Source organism: Pecten maximus, chromosome 5 (assembly GCF_902652985.1).
Source record: "Pecten maximus chromosome 5, xPecMax1.1, whole genome shotgun sequence".
NCBI lineage: Eukaryota > Metazoa > Mollusca > Bivalvia > Pectinida > Pectinidae > Pecten > Pecten maximus.
In genome coordinates, this window is record NC_047019.1 from 21,731,433 (window position 1) to 21,751,384 (window position 19,952).

Here is a 19,952-nt window from a genome sequence, read left to right on the forward strand (position 1 = left end):
ATGTCGGAAATGAAAGGTAAATTAAAAATTTCTCCTAAAGAAGTGAAGGTTTTTCATTGTTAATAATAAGCTATACATTTATCCTAAAGAATTAAGTGAAGGTTTTTCATCATTAATAATATAGCTATGCAGTTAGTTGTGTGTAATAATCATGAAGTCTACTGAATAAATTCCTTGTGGAAACATTGCTAAAGAGTTTGGCTTTAAAAGAAATAGGGTACTTTGGCTTAAGGTGCTATGAGTAAACATTTTGATTCAACAGAGTATTGCCCTACCTAGCGGAAGTGATTTGGTCAAACTTTGGCAGAGTCAATATGTCAATATAAAAAGACCCAGATACACATTACTTTCCACTACAGCTGGTCCAATATGGTCAGTGCAGGGGTGAGCAGAGTAAAATAACACTGACTTGACAGTTTTTATGCATGAATGACGAACTTTAAATTGAAATAACATGGAAGACTGTTTTGTATTAGTTAAAGATCCTTCCTTGTCTGGTCCAGAATTATTTACACAACCTGTTCAATTATGAATACCAGGGATTATTGAGGAAGAGATTTTGATCAGTGACTTGTGCTGGATTACAGATGTGTACACATAAACGGTAACATGTTACTGTATTATGTTATAATACATTCAATAGTGAAAGTGTGTGTGGGGGTGGGGGTGGGGGTGGGGGGTGATGATATGAGTGATTGTTGTGATTGATACTGTATTTGTATTTGAGTATGATAAAACTTTCTTCTGTGTTTTCTCCAGCTTTAAAAAGAGATGGTTCTTTGTTCTGGAAAAAAACATGTAGCCTTTCATGTTTTAAATCTGCCTTAATTCAGAGTTGTGTCCAGTCCATGTCGTTTTATGTAGTCCTAGGCTCTTTGATGTCAGACCTGGCTGACAGGTTATTGATCTGAAGTGTACCTGGGTGGACAACCTCATATCATTAGTGCTTTCCTGTTTTCCCTTTTATTATTGGAGAAGCTTAGCGGTATATTCAAGTTATCTACCGCCATCAGTCGGCTCCGATGGCTGATACCATCTGTGTTAAGGTGAAAATTGTAATGAAAGTTAAATAAAGGTAGGGTGTAGAATTTATTAATTATAGTTGCCATCAAGAGGTTCAATGGCCTAGCTGATGGAGTTGTCAGCGGGATATATGAGTTGTTTTATTGCAGAGGGATGGTGTAAAACGTTAAAGCTTGCAGTTGGTCAGTTACACTACCTGGCTGGTTGCAGGAACACAGGTGTAAAGTACAAACCTGGCTGGTTGCAGGAACACAGGCGTATAGTGCAAAGGTGTCCTCCATAGCTAAGCTGAGCTCACTGCTGATGGATGGTAAAAAACAATGTGGTCACATGACAATATTCATGACCACTGTTACAACCAACTGTGTGACATACCGTACATTCACAGATGGCCACAGTTAATTCATTGTGTACATGTGTGATCAGGCCACAGTTGATTCATTGTGGGTGATCATGAACAACTGGGAATCAACATGAAATTATACTTATTGACCAACAGAAAGTTACTTTATGGAAATATGGATTATCCAGAGTGTTCTCGCTGCTTTTTGCTGAGGATAATTTCAAACTTGCTGGTATTGTGTGTTTGATTGAAAGAAAACACAACCCTTTAAGTCTTACTGGATCCAATTATTGGAATTATCTCCATTATAATTGATATCTTCATTCAATTATAATAAGGATTTGAGTAATGTTTTAACAAGTGAGTGAGCAAATAGGTTTCAGTAGAAAATGTTTTTGACATCAGCGTTAGTCAATGTCAGATCCAAAAGGTAATACCATATTCAAGTTATAATGATGTCATCAAAGTCATGTACAACAGGAAGACCAGAGGGTGTTAATTTCCTAAAAGGCTTTTAAATTTGTCACAGAGGATGAAAGCCTATATATGTCTACTCGAAACATTTTAGATTAATATGGCTATTCCGTGACAGCCGGATAAAATATACCTATTCCGTGTAAGGTAGGATTAAAAATACAAGTCCAAGTGCATCAAGACTGATGACCACTTATGGAATATTGATCAACGGTAACACTCTAGCCACTTCTAGATCCGTGTACATGTAAAATGTATATACACATTCACAGCCAACTCCATCCCAGACAACTGCGCACATAGATAAAACAACTATATAGACGTTTTTATAGATACAGTGTATAAGCATTCGGCAGACACCTTGAACAGAGGGAAAGCTTATGTGTGCTGTAAGGTTATTTGTTGGTGGTATTGAGTTTATCGCATATGTTGGAACATTTGGCATGTCTGGAATGCCGCTATATAGTTCCAAGATCTGTTTGTTTACATTTTTCTTGGACAGTTTTCCTAAAAAGCATAATTTCGATCTTGTTTACAAATAAATACAATTTTACCACATTTGATTAGGAATCGGCCAAATTGGAAATATTGTAACATTGGTAAATACTATATAATAGTTAAATGAAGTATGATGCAATTTGTTCCTCACAAGCAAAAGAATTCAAAGTTGAACAGGATATTATTGGGTTTTAACAAGTTTTGCTATGAGTATATCCTATCAGTTGGTTGCTGATGTGTAATTCTGAAAGCAAGATTCAGATGATAATTAAGATAAACAAATCTGGACTCCATTAGTGCTAATGCTTTCTAATTAGAAAAAAATCTCACATAATTTCTCTATCATTTATGAGTTATTTTACCATCCATTAAAATTATCTAATTTGATATATTCGCAAACACACCCAACTTCTAGGCTAGACAGAACTTGTATATGATGTGGTAGGTTACGCATTGAGTCATCTGTGAAATAACCACTCCTCATTACCTCATTAACGCTTTGATGCTTTCACATTTTGTCAAAATCTGCAGTTAAATTACGACCAGTATGTCATAGTTTCCCATAGTAGAGCATGTAGCAAAGACATCAAAACTTTCCATTTCAGGTCTCTAAGGGCTTTTCATGTAATATGAAATAATCTCAAAATATGTACTATGGAGAGATATATCTTACATACCGTTATTGCTGTTTCTAAATTTAGAATGAAGGGTGGTTCAACATTGATGTCCGTGAGTCATAATAAAGTACATGTATAATGAAATGTTGAACTGAAAGATGTATAATCTACTGAATCTGTGCCTGGTTTCCTGTTTAGAATTTCTGATGTGGCAGACTAGGGGTCAATTTTCATTGGTTAATGTTGGGACTATACACAATGGTGTGGAACCTGTGGGTTGTGTTTAGGTAGGTAATTACAGTGTCTGGGGGCAGTCTGTACACTGAAAGTATGAGCTGGCCCATACCTATCTCATGATAATGTGCCCTCTAGGTACTCTATCACTCTTAATTATCTGATTATTAAATGGTCAGTTTTAATTACCATTAATTACACCATATCCTGTATTTATTACAGAAAGGTGTGCAGACTGGTGTGGTAATGTATTAGAATGTGATAATTAAGGATGTAATCACTGGTCTGTCAGATAGTGATAATCCCAATGTTCTATCAGAATTTCTAACACCTTGAGTTTTGAGTTGGTATAAAGCCTGGTTTATTTGTATTGGTACTATTAGTACTATAAGTACTTGTTTGGACTATAGTACTCTTACTAGATGTATACTTGGTTTGCAGAGGATTCATACTTGTGTGTTTTGTACTCTGTTGCAATGAGTATTTGTTGTAATATCATTCTGTACCTGAAAAGGAAAAAGAAATTCAGGAAACTCAAAAAACAGATTCAGTCCAAGACATGTAAGTTTTATTGTCAAGCAATTTGTTTTCTGTAGTACATGATAGCATATTCTTTTTGGAAACCAAATACATGAACTTTGGTTAATATTCATATAAATGCAACTTTCAGATGTATTTGGCTTGGTAATTGCCAATGTTTTGGTTAAGCAGTGGAAATTTTACTTGCACCTCAATTTAATTGTTTTTGTTTTGAAATATTGAATTTTGGGACCCAATTCTTTCAGCATTGAGTTTTTGAGACATCCCCTTCTAGCCTACATCATCACATTTTTCCCCATGCACTATTTAGTTTCCTATGCATTCTATAATGTGAAGTATATGTACAGCTGGTAATAGTGGTCACATGACCATTATACATATTCTGCATGCCTATACTGCACACATGTTGGTGGCTGAGCTTGATTCATACTGGGAAGTTGCCTTACCAATTTTTACCCAGGATATCAGGACAGAGGGCTTCCTTTCACTTTACCTTATTTCTTTCCTATGGAAGGACAGGGTCATCTCCACATTACCGAACTGTCCTTTTTGTATGCCTTGGACTATTTGTGAAGCTTTTTGGAATATGTCATGATCAGTGAGCAATCCTTTTGAATCAAGTTAATTTGCACTTGTAAGGATATGAATATGCCAACTTGTTGTTTCAAATCTAATTTCTCCCTTACTGTGGCAGTTTGTGTTTCTTGGGAAGCTGAGAAAAAGACTGGGCTGTACTGTTGTGGTAGTGTCCTTGGGCAAGACACTTTACCCTAATTGCTCTGGATGGCATGCGGCAGGCCGAGTGGTTAAGGTGTCCCGACACTTTAACGCTAGCCCTCCACGTCTGGGTTGCAAGTTCAAAACCTACGTGGGGCAGTTACCAGGTACTGACCATAGGCCGGTGGTTTTTCTCCGGGTACTCCGGCTTTCCTCCACCACCGAAACCTGGCACGTCCTTAAATGACCCTGGCTGTTAATAGGACGTTAAAAGAAAAACAAACCAAAAGCGGCAGGCCTCTCATATGTTGTTAAGTTAGGTAGTCACCAACTACTACAAGGAGACCTGCCTCAAAGTGACGCTGGTTGTTCACGGAGCACTAAACCCAGCATATATAGTTGATGTGAGAAGAGCAGGATGAAGATTTGTTATGTTACTGATCAGACTCTAAATGCATGTAAGGTTGAGTTATTGTGAAGTCAACCAATATGAGATGAAGTTATAAAGAAGCTATATGTAATCAGAGTATGCTACTGTAGCAGCTGTAAGATTGCAGGGACGGCTTGGCTTCAGAACAACCTGATCATATCGATTATCACCTAAGTTATATAATGATAGTATTACAATAGCCCTTGAATGATAACCATACAGTAGCACATTTGTGTGACATTGGTTTATTTGGATGAAGTTAAGAGCTCAAACTTTGTACTGAAAACTCTTTATATTAGTCTTCATTCTTTAGGCTTAACATTGGCTTTCAAGTACAGTACCATTTAACAAGAAAGTGATAAAATTCCTATAATCAAGTGGCCAAGTGGGTCAGAATCCCTATATTAATGAATCATATATATAAGGATTTGATTCCAAATACTGGTTATTTCTCTCAAAGGAGACATTTATATATTGAATTAATAAGCACTTGTACAATATTTATTATGTATGTTTACGCTTTCATGTAAATAACAGAACTCTTTTGTCAGTTAAACAAGATCTAGACCACAGAGAACTAAAACATATTTATAGAGCTTCAGCATACTTATCATGATACAGAATGTGAAGTTGGCTTGTAGTGTTTTTGGCAGATGAATTTCTCTGACCTAATCATACCCTGCAACTGGTTTTGACTGTTCTAGTTCTATGTGTGTAACTGCAAGTAATTAAATGCCATGAAATAGTTTGTGGGTGAAAGCCCAGCTGTATAATTAGACACACCAGGACAGATAGGTTATACAGACTCATTAGTGAAGTGATGTGGCCATCACAGAGGTTAGACTTCACACCTGGAGTATTCATGATGTCTGTGATGGAGGAGAGGATTCCATCTCTCACTCTGGGGATAGCTTCCACATATGTAATTCATTTCTGGAGAATAATCAAATGATTTGTTGCTCTCTTAGAAAGCAAAGTATTTGAAAATAAATTTAGATAATTATATTAACTTAATGAAAACAAGAACTTAATTTATGTAATTAACACAACATAATAAGGATTCAGATGTAAACATTTATGTTAAATATTTGAAATCGTAGTCACAATGCCTCTCATGTGTCCCTTGTCTGTTTTTGTACACCTCCCTGATATAAACTTGAGATCAATATCATGCAAATCAAAAATTTTTACCATATTTATCCAGCAATTAATATAAACCAGTGCCTGGTTATTAGCTTACTTGCAACTCAGTAAAAATATGGACAAATTTTATAGTTGTCATTTTATTGTTCTGCATAAAGTAAACTCCCTACTATTGTATACACCCTGTACTTTAATTTGTAGTGTGTAGTCTGGACAGGAAGCCAATATATTCAACAGTTGACCTTGATGTCCTTTGTATAGTACTATATGTGTACCATCTGTAGACTCACTGCTAATCTTGCCAATATATCTAGATGACTATACAGTTTACATGTACTACATACCTGAGGGCAAAGAATGAAATCAATAAAATTTCTTTTATGTCAAATGAATTTTATATTTGAATTGATATTCATTTACAAAATATAATTATTTTATTTGTAATTTCAGACATTAAATATGAAGAACCGGAAGCTCCTGTTGAATTTGGTGGTCAGTATGATGCAAAACCGAGTCTGGATATGAATATTTCCCCAAAACTTGTGCAAAACATGGATTTTAACATGTCTGGAATTACCACAATGGACTTGAGTACAGAAGAGCTCTGTGAGAAGGGAGATAATCAGCAGACAGATAAAGGTGATGGTGATTCTGCAATTGCAAATCAGGTTGTGGATATGGATGTATCTGATACCAATCTGCCAGAGACGAAAACAAAGTCATTTCTTATGTCAGTGCCTCTGGATGATGGTTCAATGGACAGTGGAAAAATGACGGATAGTGTCATGAGTATGTCTACCACCAGTAGTGTACAGGGGTCAACTAGCTCTGGCAAAAAGAGTCCAAGCACTGAAAAATCAGGTGAGTACTTTCTTTAGAAAAATGGGTAAAAGGTTAAAAAAAAAAGAAAAAAAGTTTGTTGTGTGTTTGCAATTTGTAAAGCCTTGAAAATCACTGTCCATATAAAAAGAATTTATGTTTATAGAATTCATTTATATATATGTGAAAATATTCAAGTACCTACATTTCAATTTAGGAATAGTTTCTCATAAATCATCAACCAGTCAGATTTCTAGTATTGTAAATTTATAATTGCACTGTAGAAATTGTTTTGTGTACTTATACTGGCATTGTTGGAAAACTCACATTTTGGTTTTGTTCAACATGGCAAGCATTGTAAAAGAATGTTGGGAATATATATGTTGCATTTTTGAAGAGTAATCAAAACATAGTATTTATACATATTTATTTGTTTAGCTTTCATCGTGATTTTCTATCTATTTTCTTTTATTTATATTACTTTTATTCATTTATAAAAAAAAGATATTAAAAAAATTGTTTCTGTATATATATACATTATATATATGTTCAAAGCTATTTCTCCCCTATGATATACACACCTTTTTAGTTTGAATTCCCTATGGTTTCACTTGCTTGTGGGTTCTCCCTCCTGAGAAGGATTATAATGTACTGGTGGTCAAAGTAAAGAATTTTTGACATGTGATGCAGAGGCAGGGCTGCCGATGATTGTGAAATTCGGGCCGGGGGGGGGGGGGGGGGGGGGGGAACCTGAAACCTGAAGGGATACATATAGGCATTCGTTTAAAAAAAACATATTTTCCAGATCAGCTTATTTAAGTTTTGAAAAAATTTTCAAAACAAAGGTAAAAGAGACTCTATGCTAGATTTGGCTATATATATGCTATTGCAATTGGCTTTTAGGATTATTGCAACCCTAGCTCAATTGAAATGTATGATAACAATAAGTTATTAGGTGAAATACTTCTCTATAATTTTATAGTATTTTCTATAGATAACAATGTGTGAACTGCCAGTTGTCATAAGGATATTATTAAGACAGATGAATAATTTAATGTAATTACATGTAAGTTGATAGTTGCCAACATTGATGCCATGACAGAAGCTTTTAAGTTTCAACTTAAATTAAAGTTAAAATCAAAAATGAAAAAAAATGTCTGTTATTTCAGCTAATTTTGGATTTTCTGGTATATCTTAATCTCTGACAACTAAATAAAGGTGAATGACTAATATTTGAAACTAATTTGATTGCAATAGTTTGTTTTGATTTCTAGTTTATGAATTCATACTCCTACTAATATTAAACATCTGTGATTTTATTTGGATAATTTATTTTTTTATCAATAGATGTATTAATCTATTATTGCGTGTTTTCTATTGGCTGTACTTTAGTAACATATATACACCTTTGTATATATGTAAGCCCAAATTTTCTTGGCAGCCCTGCAGTATATAGATATAGGACAAAGAAATATTTGAGAAACTCCAAGGTAACTAACAGGAACTCTGATGCTGAATTGAAATGCTGTGTTTTTCTCCAGGCCAGCAGTTTATATCCTATGGAAGAACATACGTGATTGTTAACGGAAAGATGGTTGTCGGCAAGTAATCACCAATATAATCTATATCAGGATCAATTATATTATACTTTATTCTCTGATTAAAGTACTTGTGGTGGTTTCCTTATTTTTTATGTTGGTTGGTTGGTTTAATTAACATATTATCGACAAAAGGACATTGATCTGCTCTTGTTTTTTTCCTTATCGTGCATCATCATTTGCCTTCCAGGAAATATTGATTGATTCATGTTAGCGGGGTATTTTATGTTTAGTAACGTGTATGGTAATGTAAACCATTGGTCGTTCCACATATGTATATTGTTTTTTATTTCATCGTTTAACAACCATCTCATCTCGAAGACCTCCAACGTATACCAAATTTGTACCAATTTCTGCTGGTCTTCAGGGTAAATTCTGATGGTTCAATCATCAGCAATTCAATAGCGATGTTAGGTACTGAATACAATTGAATCTTAATTGACATAGTGGTTTTGAAACACATGGTGAAAAGTAGGGTTGTTAGGGTCACAGATAAAATGTTAAGATAACTTTCTATGTAAACACTACAAAATGTTAAAAAAGACTTGTGTGTTTATGGTATTTAGAATAAGGACTGAAGCTGGAGAAGATCAGTGTCTTAGTGTCGGTAACCCCTACCGCAGTACAAGATAGCTAGGGCTTTTAGTGTTCTTACCGCTTTGTGTATTGATGTTCAGTTGCTGCCTGCTGCATGCTTGTGTTAATGTTATTGATGCTATAATGCATGTTCAGATATAAATGTCCATCCTTTCATCCTTCAACACATGACCCTTTTCTAAACTGAATTTGAATCAACAATCTTGAGAGGAAGGGCAGGGGTTTTCTGATCAAAAGGTCCTACATATATGTTTTGGAAAAGATTGCAGCAAAAAAAATTAAAAGAAAAGTTTGAAGCTCAGATTTTAAAAGTAGTGATGAAGGGTCAATTAAAGTTGTACAGGATGAAAGGATTTATATGTAATATTTTAGAATATAGTTATTTTGCATCATCATCTGGCAAAAACTGCAGTCTTTGCCAATAGCTTAAGACGTTGACTGTCAGTTGAAAATGACTGGTAAACGTAGATATTAGTACTGTTTTATATATATAATTAGGGATGATCATGAATATTTCACCTGGTAAAGACTGCAGCAGACCAGTTATTGGTAACAACTGAAGGTTTCTTGCGAAATTTGTGCTTTTAATTTTGATTGATGTTGTTTTTTAAATATTATCTTTTAGGAATTAATTTTTCAATGTCAGTATCTGTTTTTTTTTTTTTAATTGTTTCAATTGCTACTGTGAGACAAAGACAATCCCCTATGACAATGTTAGGTCAAGATGCTGACATATAGAGATTTAATATAACCAATTTAAGCAAGTCTTGCTGACTTATTCAATTAAAACTAATTATAAGGTATAGTTCTATAGATTTACAAAACGTCACATTTAACTGCTGTTGTCTAATATTAGTGTTTAAAATATCAATAGTGTGTATTCTATTGTTGTATTATTTTACATCATTTTGCATATATTGATATTTGATGCATAAAATGCCAAGCGATTTCAGAAACATTTTATAAGAAATAAAAAGAATCAAATTTATTCAAAAGTTATATAAACTGGAGGATGCTTTTCAGAAAAACAGTTGAGCAGGATATTTTTGTCATAGTATTAAATATGCAAGGACTGTTATGTAAATAGATTATTTATTTCAATGCACTATAATCAAGTTTTCATTGCAAGCTAGCTACTAGGCTACAAATAAAGTTTCATTGCAACATATCTATAGACTACATGCATACACTACAGTCAAATATTTCAGTACGTGTACACGATTATATTTAATGAAAGATGTTTGATTTGTAGTTTTAAGTGTTTTTGAAGAAGAGTTTTATATCAGATATGAGTCATTTATTGATTAGCTATGAAAAGCAAAGTTAACATTTTATATGGTAATTTTTGTTCTTCCTGCAGTAACTGTCGAGGTATCGATCTTGAGATATTTCATGTGCAGCAGGATTATTTGACACATTGGAAATAAAGTCACAGGTTATATGTGAGGTTAGACAAGGTCATATATATAGGTGTCACATGTTGTAACTTAAACACGCAGATACTTGATAGAAGATGACTGAGATCTTACAATGAAACACATGAGATTACAGAAATGATATTTCTTCAGATCGTATTTATAAAAAACGGACAAAATAACGATGTTGGGAAGATTAATGCATCTACTGATATCACAGCAGCTTGAGAGAAAATTGTTTGTTTCTATCATACATATCAAGTTTGTCATTTGGAAGTCTCGCCTTCAGTTTCATTTCATTATAATTGGAGGACTACAATGTATCAAGTTTTGGATAATTATTGTATATGATACAAACATACTTGTATTGTGACTATTTTACTGTTGGCCAAGTTCATGGATTCTGTGTCACCTTTCGGTCCATTAAATTGGACTTTCTGTCCATCAAGTTTTCTGGATTACTTCCTGGTAAACTCGGCAGCCAGAAGTCTCATCTATTTCACATAGACAGAGTGCTGTAACTGGATTATTAAGTTATGGTCTGGTAAGTGGAAGGTTATGTGAGGAGAGTTAGGTGCAAGTCTGTCAGTGAGGACATTGTTTATTAGACTCTGTACATGGTTATAGTATACAATCTTAGAACTGTTCAGTGTTCACACACATTAGGTCCAGTAGAGGACATATTACATCACTAGTCTTTTTACAACTACAAGATCTTGGCCTGAGTTATAAACAAGGTTTTAGAAAATGTATATTGTTCAGAATTTTAACAGATCTTTTGTACTGTATTTAAGTAATCTTAAATGATGTTTTGGTTAATCTGTTTTTGAATCGAAGTGCCTGCGAACGTACCAAATGGTGTATGATATGTCTTTTCATTAGGGATCCATGTTAACTATATTTTTAGGTCATCTGACCCGAAGGGTCAGGATGACCTATAGCCATCGTGCTTCGTCCGTCGTCGTCCGCCGTCCGCCGTGCGTCGTGCGCCGTGCGCCGTCCGCCGTCCGTAAACTTTTCACATTTCAATCTTCTTCTCAAGTTCCACCAGTGGGATTTATATGAAACTTGCCAGAAATGATCCTGAGATGATCCCGACAAAGTGTTGTTAATTTTCGGGTCGGTCTGAAATCCAAGATGGCCGCCATAGCCGCCATCTTGAAAAACACATTTTAAACTTCTTCTCAACTTCCACCAGTGCTATTGAGCTGAAACTGGCCTGAAGTGATCCTGATATGATCCCGACCAAGTGTTGTTATTTTTCGGGTCGGTCCGAAATCCAAGATGGCCGCCATAGCCACCATCTTGAAAAACACATTTTAAACTTCTTCTCAAGTTCCATCAGTGCTATTGAGCTGAAACTTGCCTGAGATGATCCTGATATGATCCCGACCAAGTGTTGTTATTTTTCGGGTCGCTCCGAAATCCAAGATGGCCGCCATAGCCGCCATCTTGAAAAACACATTTAAAACTTCTTCTCAAGTTTCACCAGTGCTATTGAGCTGAAACTTGCCTGAAATGATCCTGATATGATCCCGACCAAGTGTTGTTATTTTTTAGATCAGTCCGAAATCCAAGATGGCCGCCATAGCCGCCATCTTGAAAAACACATTTTAAACTTCTTCTCAATTTTTACCAGTGCTATTGAGCTGAAACTTGCCTGAAATGATCCTGATATGATCCCGACCAAGTGTTGTTATTTTTCAGGTCGGTCCGAAATCCAAGATGGCCGCCATAGCCGCCATCTTGAAAAACACATTTAAAGCTTCTTCTCAAGTTTCACCAGTGCTATTGAGCTGAAACTTGCCTGAAATGATCCTGATATGATCCCGACCAAGTGTTGTTATTTTTCGGGTCGGTCCGAAATCCAAGATGGCCGCCATAGCCACCATCTTGAAAAACACATTTTAAACTTCTTCTCAAGTTCCATCAGTGCTATTGAGCTGAAACTTGCCTGAGATGATCCTGAGATGATCCTGATATGATCCCGACCAAGTGTTGTTATTTTTCGTTATTTTTCGGGTCGGTCCGAAATCCAAGATGGCCACCATAACCACCATCTTGAAAAACACATTTTAAACTTCTTCTCCAGGTTCATTGGTGCCTTTGAGCTGGAAATGGATGAGGATGTCAAGGAAGGCGAGCCAACATAGTGTTATTTTTTTGGCCTCGTAAAAACTTTGACATGGCAGCAATATGGCGGCCATTTTGTAACATGATTGCGCAATCATGGTTTTCCTGAACAACACCTATTTCAAACTTCTTCTCAAATTCCACTGGTGGAATTCAGCTCTAACTTACCAGAAATGATCCTGAGATGGTCCTTACCAAGTGTAGCTATTTATTGGGTCGGCCAGAAATCCAAGATGGCTGCCATGACAGCCATCTTGAAAAACACATTTTATACTTCTTCTCCAGTTCCACTGGTGCCATTGAGCTGGAAATTGGTGAAGATGTTAAGGAAGCAGGGCCAACAAAGTGTTGTTATTTTTTTGGCCTCGTAAAAACTTTGACATGGCAGCAATGGCGGCCATTTTGTAACATGATTGCGCAATCATGGTTTTCCTGAACAACACCTATTTCAAACTTTTTCTCAAATTCCACTGGTGGGATTCAGCTCTAACTTACCAGAAATGATCCTGAGATGGTCCACACCAAGTGTTGTTATTTATTGGGTTGTTCAAAAATCCAAGATGGCCACCATGGCCAACAGTGCCACTATATACTTGCTACAGAGAATGCATACTACAATAATATAAGGGTTTTAATTTAGAGTCAGATGACCGTTAAGGCCCCTGGGCCTCTTGTCTTTGAATAGCATCTTAAAAATTCAAAGACCAAAGGTCCTGATAATTTCCAAGCTGAGTAAGTTACCAAGGATGTATTGCTATGGAGTAATTCATATAGATATAAATGACCTTCAAATAAGTCATGGAGGCCATGACACTTTGGGTTATGAAATTACATATAGACAAACAGCATGATTGAGACAAAGGCTGGATGCATATATATGGGGTCAAAATGTCATCTGTAGAAGGCTAGATTAATGTTTTATTATGCAGAGTTGTGTCAATACTAATGAGGATATAGCTTAGGTATATATTTGACACAGGTGTTCCTTGTGACAAGACCTTCAATTGGTGACCTTTGACCTACTTAAAAAAATTAACCTTGGCCATGTATGTTAACCATATGAGATAGGACTGTTATATTTGACACATATGCTCCTTGTGCCAAGACCTTTCCATATAATCTGTGGCCCTTCTGACCTTGGTTGTGACCTTTGACCTACTTTAAAAAAAAATCAAACTTAGCCATGTTATGTTAACCATATGAGATAGGGCTTTTATATTTGACACAGATGCTCCTTGTGCCAAGACCTTTCCATTAATTGGTACTGATTTGTGGCCCTGCTGACCTTGGTTGTGACCTTTGACATACTTTTCAAAAACTTAAACCTTGACAACATTATGTTAACCATATGAGATAGGGCTTTTTCATTTGACATGCATGTTCCTTTTGACAAAGCCTTTCCATTGGTACTTTATTTCCGGACCTGCTGACATTGACTGTGACCTTTGACCTACTTCTAAAAAAACTAATTTCTGAATTTCAATCCACATTGTAAGCTTTGTTGTTGTCTTCTGACATCTCTTAATTGGGAGCTGAGATTACCATATAATTAACAACGGGCACATTGGACAGATACTTTTTAAATGTTACTGCATCACACATTGTTACATGTGTTGATGTTTTGTTGTTGTTAGTTTTACATCATTCCAATTATCTTCTGATGTCAATAAAACGTTTTATAACATGGAGAAACCACCTTGATCATTAAGGAAGAAGCAGCTTTATTGATATATGCAATAAAACCTGCATAAAATCATCAACCAGCTACTTACATAATACAACTTGAGACAAATTAGATTGTACCATTACAAATTGAGTAACATCACAGTTGATATATATACTAGAGCAATCTGTTACCGTTAGGTTGTTAGGCTGTTACCCAGGCAGATATAAGACAGACAGTAAACTTTGAAGTTGATATTGTTAAACGATGTACTTGCTATTTGTCAGACTTTATTTTTATCAGTTTTCTATAATTTATCCTTATTACACTGGGTTTATAATCATTTAGCTGTTACTCAGAATGAAACATTTTCTACTTTAATTTGGATGTGTATAAGATATAACCATCTGTATAATCATCTGTCTTAATCAGCATACATTTCACATAATGTAAACATGAAGGTTTACTTGATTTTATCATTTAATTTAGACCTTGCTTTTATCTCACCTGGTCCAGTATAAATGCAGTTAAGGAAGAAAACACAATTATGTTTCTATGATTGACATCAGTGTCATTATTTTCCTGTTGGAAATGAGCAAACCTTGCCATTCCTGGCTCTTAATGACTTCTTGGACCTGGTCATGGTGGTGTTGTGCAATTTTTTCACAAAAACTTGAAAGAGGACTTATTGGTGTTAAAAATTGTGTTTGAAATAGGAAGCCTAGCTAGAGTTCTTGTGCTTTGCAGAGCTGTTGGGTTGTTGCGAAGAAGGCTAGATCTAACATATTATCAAGGTTATGATTAAAGCTTGTTATCAAGGCCATGAACAAAAAAAAATCCTTCAAAGAACAAGTTCAGTTCCTGACTCTACTTCAACATCCAGCTGGTGTCATTATCATTTTTCAGGTCAAGGTCCTTCTGGACCGAAATCCAAGTTTGGGTGGATCATTCAAGGGGCCCCATATATACATCAGATGTATTGTTTGTCTAAGCTTGCAGGTGGATCATTCTTGTAGTGATTTCCAAAATTGTGATTGATGTACCTGAGTACTGTTTCAATCTATTTACTGTAGTGGTATTATTAAGATTCGTGGTGAGGTAAACTATGTACATATGAATTTTACTGAGAAATTGGCTGTATATTTAACTGGAGTCTTCTACTACAATATATCATTGTTTGCTAGTGTAGTAAGAGCAGGAATAAATTACAGTTATATTCAAACATTATCGAATATATAACTAATTAATAAGAAGCCAGGTTCAAAAGCTTTAGCCTGTACGTAGGTACAGATGGCTGAGGTTGATTCCACTGATATATATTGATGCTTACATTTGGATATACTAACTGTATATTATGACATAAACTTACCAGAACAAAAGCCAAAATGCATGTCAATAGTTATGGTACATAATACCAGCTGGTGTCCCTTTGCAGTAAAATGGACTAAAATGCTCATTTACAAGTGTACATATAATCTGATGTTGTTATCTGGATTCCCACAAACATTTTGTGGTTACATATAATGGTGTGTATAGCAATTTTTAAGGTTTCTAAAACATACTTCCTATGTGTTAATGATTCATTTAGAAGCTATAATGGGGAAGGTTTCTTAAACATTTTCTCTGTTTATTTCTTAAAACATGATTTTTGATGAACATGGATCTGTTAACAATGTATACAAAAATTAAATAACCATTTTGCTGATGAAAAATACTTAAAAAATTTAATCTTTACTAAGCTACAATGTATATCTCAAGAGATTATTTAAGTTTGTTTCTATCTGCCTGTAATGTAACTTTGCAGGTTCTGAAATGCAATCAGTATTGTCCTGTCTGTTAAACTGTTACATAGGGTTTGCCGATAGACCTGAAGTAGTTAACCTTGAGTGTCTTATTACTTTCACATATTCTTTGCATTTTTCAATGCCACACCTGAATCAGATCATTCTAAGGTCTTTGGAACATTTGATCTTGTGTATCAGTACACATGCACCTCTCAGAGAAGAAAACTTCTGTGTCTGTTGATTTCTATCATCTGTCATTCATGTCTGGTGTGTAATGTGTTAGATTGTTGTAGTAGACTGGGATGTTTGATCTCTTTGTAGTCTGTATACCATTTCACTCTGCTGTATCTAGATATAAGATCTGTGACAGAATAGGCTTTGTTTTCTTCGATGGAGCTGTCATTAACAAAAGTTTATTTGGCTCCCTGGAAATATATATTGTTTAATGGGTTTGGTTCTCTTTTTCTAGGTTTCCTTATTCTTGGAATGGTATCTTTGTTATATGATATTTGAGAAGATTCTCTTAAATATTTGATATTTTTGTTAATAATTAAAAGGCGATGTTTCACTAGATGCTCAAACTAAATGTTGTTTTCTAGTGTGATTTATGGCTTACTATAGAAACAATCTTATGTTACACTTGCAGTTCACAACTACAATATTGAAAACTAAAAGGAAATAATTAAAATTAATCTTTGATTTTTAATCTTTAATCTTTTGTCAATATTTTTTCTTGAAATTTTGAACAAGAAACTGTTAACTTTGGCTTTAAATCATTGAACTATATATTCCTGTGTCTGATCAATATGGCAATGGCATAGTTAATTTTGATGGAGCAGTTGGTTGCGACACAGCTTTATACCACGTGCACATGCACTGGTAAAGTGAACACACAAGTTTCTTTGAGATTTTAATAGAAACAGATTTCCTTTCAATTAAAAAAAAAGAAACTGATGGTATCAGCTGCTGTCCTGCTTACAGAACTTCTCCTGTGCTCTGCTGTCGACACGGTCTTAATACTCACATGAGCAGAAATGTTTTGTAACAGCTTTTTGTAGCAACAACGGTTTGTATAGAAAATCTGCACATTTCTAAAGTAATATTGTATGTTAGTTGTTTGAAGACATGAACTGTGACTGTTGGAATAGTCAAGCATCAATAGAAATCCAAACATATTCTAATCTATATATACACACATGTTATACCAGATGGTAGCTTTATTTGCTGACTTATATTGAATTAATTTCATTGTTAATATTGTGATAATCAAGAGACATGAGAATCTGCTGGATCATTAACACTTTTTTACCTATTTCAACTTGCAGCTATTAAGATTATTATATTAGATTGTCTTCAACAATATTCAATTAATAGTTTAGACAATATTTCAGTTAAAAATCGATTTTCAATAAGTTTATCAGAACTAAAGGCAAATTGGAAGGCTTAGTTTTGAACTAAAAACAGAGTCTGAATTTGAAAAGAAGAAAAAATCTTGTTCAAATGCCTTATTGTTCATTACATTGTGTTGCAAACCTGTACAACACTCTGAGTAAGAATTTGTTCCCTATGGAATCCATATTTTCAATAGTATGAATTTTTTTTACTTTTCTCCTTCAATAATAATTTTCTTTGATTTCATATTCAACCGTAGGTTTAAATCAAATTCTTGTCTCATAGCAGCCAGTGCATGCATATTCCCTGTGCAGTAGGGCTGTGTGTGCAGGGCAATACCAGACTGCCTAAGGCTCCGGGATGCGACAGATATATGCTATGCAGCATTAGTACTGATCAATACGGTGGGACATTGTAGTCATAAAAAGGTTAAACGTCTTCCGTATTACGGACGATATAGTTAGTTCTCTGACTCAAACCGAATATATAGCATGTACAGCATGCTAAGGGATGTATGCTTCAACATTTTACCAAAAATTATTGTTATGTCTTAGATTAGGAACTTATGATACATTAACATTGTAAATTTTAGGTAGTGTAGATAGAATTTGGGAAATTTATGTACAAAACATGTTCCATTTGCTAACATTTGCAATTCCTTGTGTAGACGCTGCAAAGAGAGATAAGGAACGAGAGAGGGAAGATCGGATAAGGGCACAGAGGGAAAAATTGGCAGAGGAAAGACAGAAGAAAATAGAGGAGATGAGAGAACAGCAACGTCTGGCTCAAGAAAAACGTGAACGTCAACTTGATTTACGTCGCCTCAAAATTGAAGAACTAAGGCGACGTGATGAGGAACGACGAATGGCAGTAGAGGACAGACGAAGAAAAAGAGATGAAACAGAGCAGGTATGAATTATAAAAGGGCATTATGTAGGGAAAGCATTATCTTTGGCCCAAATAGAATGTTGAGCAATGGTATAGCCTCTTGTAATGGCAGAAATAATGTGCCAGCAAATAAACTTGGAAATGAAGCTAATCAATGACTGGTATATTTGTAGTGTTTATGCATTTTATATTGCTTGAACATTGAATTATTATTTTTTTTTGTTGGACTGTTTGCCATCTTGTTTGCATATTCTTCTCTCAATAGCTAATAAGTTAATAAGCCTGTCTGGTACATTGGCAGCACATGTGATATTGCACTCACTCTGCACTACTCTGGTATGCAGTCAATGAACACCCACCTTCTCTGTATCCTGCAGTATCTACCATTGTTCTTGATCGCTATCTGTATCTTCTCTTGCCTTAGAACGGTATTGGATAGGTTGGATTTGTTAATGCAAAAGTTTCTGGTCGATTTCGTTCAGTTTAAAGAGATATTGAACAAACGATGCAAAACAAGTAAAGAAAATGTTGAGAAGAATTTTTACTATGCAGACAATGTTTTTGTGCATCAGCAATGTTAGAACCTGTCTTAGTTGATGAAGTGTGGATAAGGACTCATCCGTCACAGGAACAAAAGGCTCACAATCCTTCTGTACAGCATCTGTGTGTTGTATACAGATATCAGAGCTACAATACTACTGGAAGATGTTCTGTCATCCCTTCTTTGTAGTGATATTTAACTGTTCATCTCATTGCCACTGGTATCTATCTGATATTTTGGTTGCTCGGGATGTCGGGCAAGTGGATTTTTACACCCCAGTGTCTAAATATATTAGTTCTGTTCAAGGAAAATCAACATCATGGTTTTGATTTAAAAATTTCCACCAATGAGAACCATACTGTATATTTACTTATTAGGTCACCTCTTGAAGAGAGGGGCAGCTTATGTTGTCACCCTGGTAACACTGTCAGCGTTAGTTTCTAAATGTTTCATAATAATGAAAATTTCAAAGCTTACTATAACTGAAACTTAATTCATAATATGTCTATTTTACCATTAAATGTTGCAATATTTTTTTATTAAAGTATCGGTATATAGCAATGTAGATTCCAGTTGGTGAACTTGCCCCTAATACTAGTGTGAGGTGTAGTGATATACAGTGTGAAGTGGGCTTTGTACCGATGGTGAACACATCCCCTAATACTAGTGTGAGGTATAGTGATATACAGTGTGAGGTATAGTGATATACAGTGTGAGGCGGGCTTTGTACCGATGGTAACCTCGCCCCCTAATACTAGTGTGAGGTATAGTGATATACAATGTGAGGCGAGCTTTGTACCAATGGTAACCTCGCCCCCTAATTCTAGTGTGAGGTATAGTGATATACAGTGTGAGGTATAGTGATATACAGTGTGAGGCGAGCTTTGTACCGATGGTGAACACATCCCCTAATACTAGTGTGAGGTATAGTGATATACAGTGTGAGGTATAGTGATATACAGTGTGAGGCGGGCTTTGTACCAATGGTGAACACATCCTCTAATTCTAGTGTGAGGTATAGTGATATACAGTGTGAGGTATAGTGATATACAGTGTGAGGCGGGCTTTGTACCAATGGTGAACACATCCTCTAATTCTAGTGT

At 35.2% G+C, this 19,952-nt stretch overlaps 1 protein-coding gene across 1 annotated transcript in view; it reads left to right on the plus strand.

Annotated features, from left to right (window-relative positions):
- Window positions 1-19,952, plus strand: part of LOC117328361 (MAP7 domain-containing protein 1-like) — a 60,732-nt gene continuing 40,780 nt past the window's right edge. Inside the window, 6 exon segments of the mRNA XM_033885887.1 lie at window positions 1-16; window positions 1,271-1,333; window positions 3,631-3,750; window positions 6,470-6,880; window positions 8,380-8,439; window positions 18,088-18,329. Coding sequence (XP_033741778.1) covers window positions 1-16; window positions 1,271-1,333; window positions 3,631-3,750; window positions 6,470-6,880; window positions 8,380-8,439; window positions 18,088-18,329 — 912 coding nt within the window.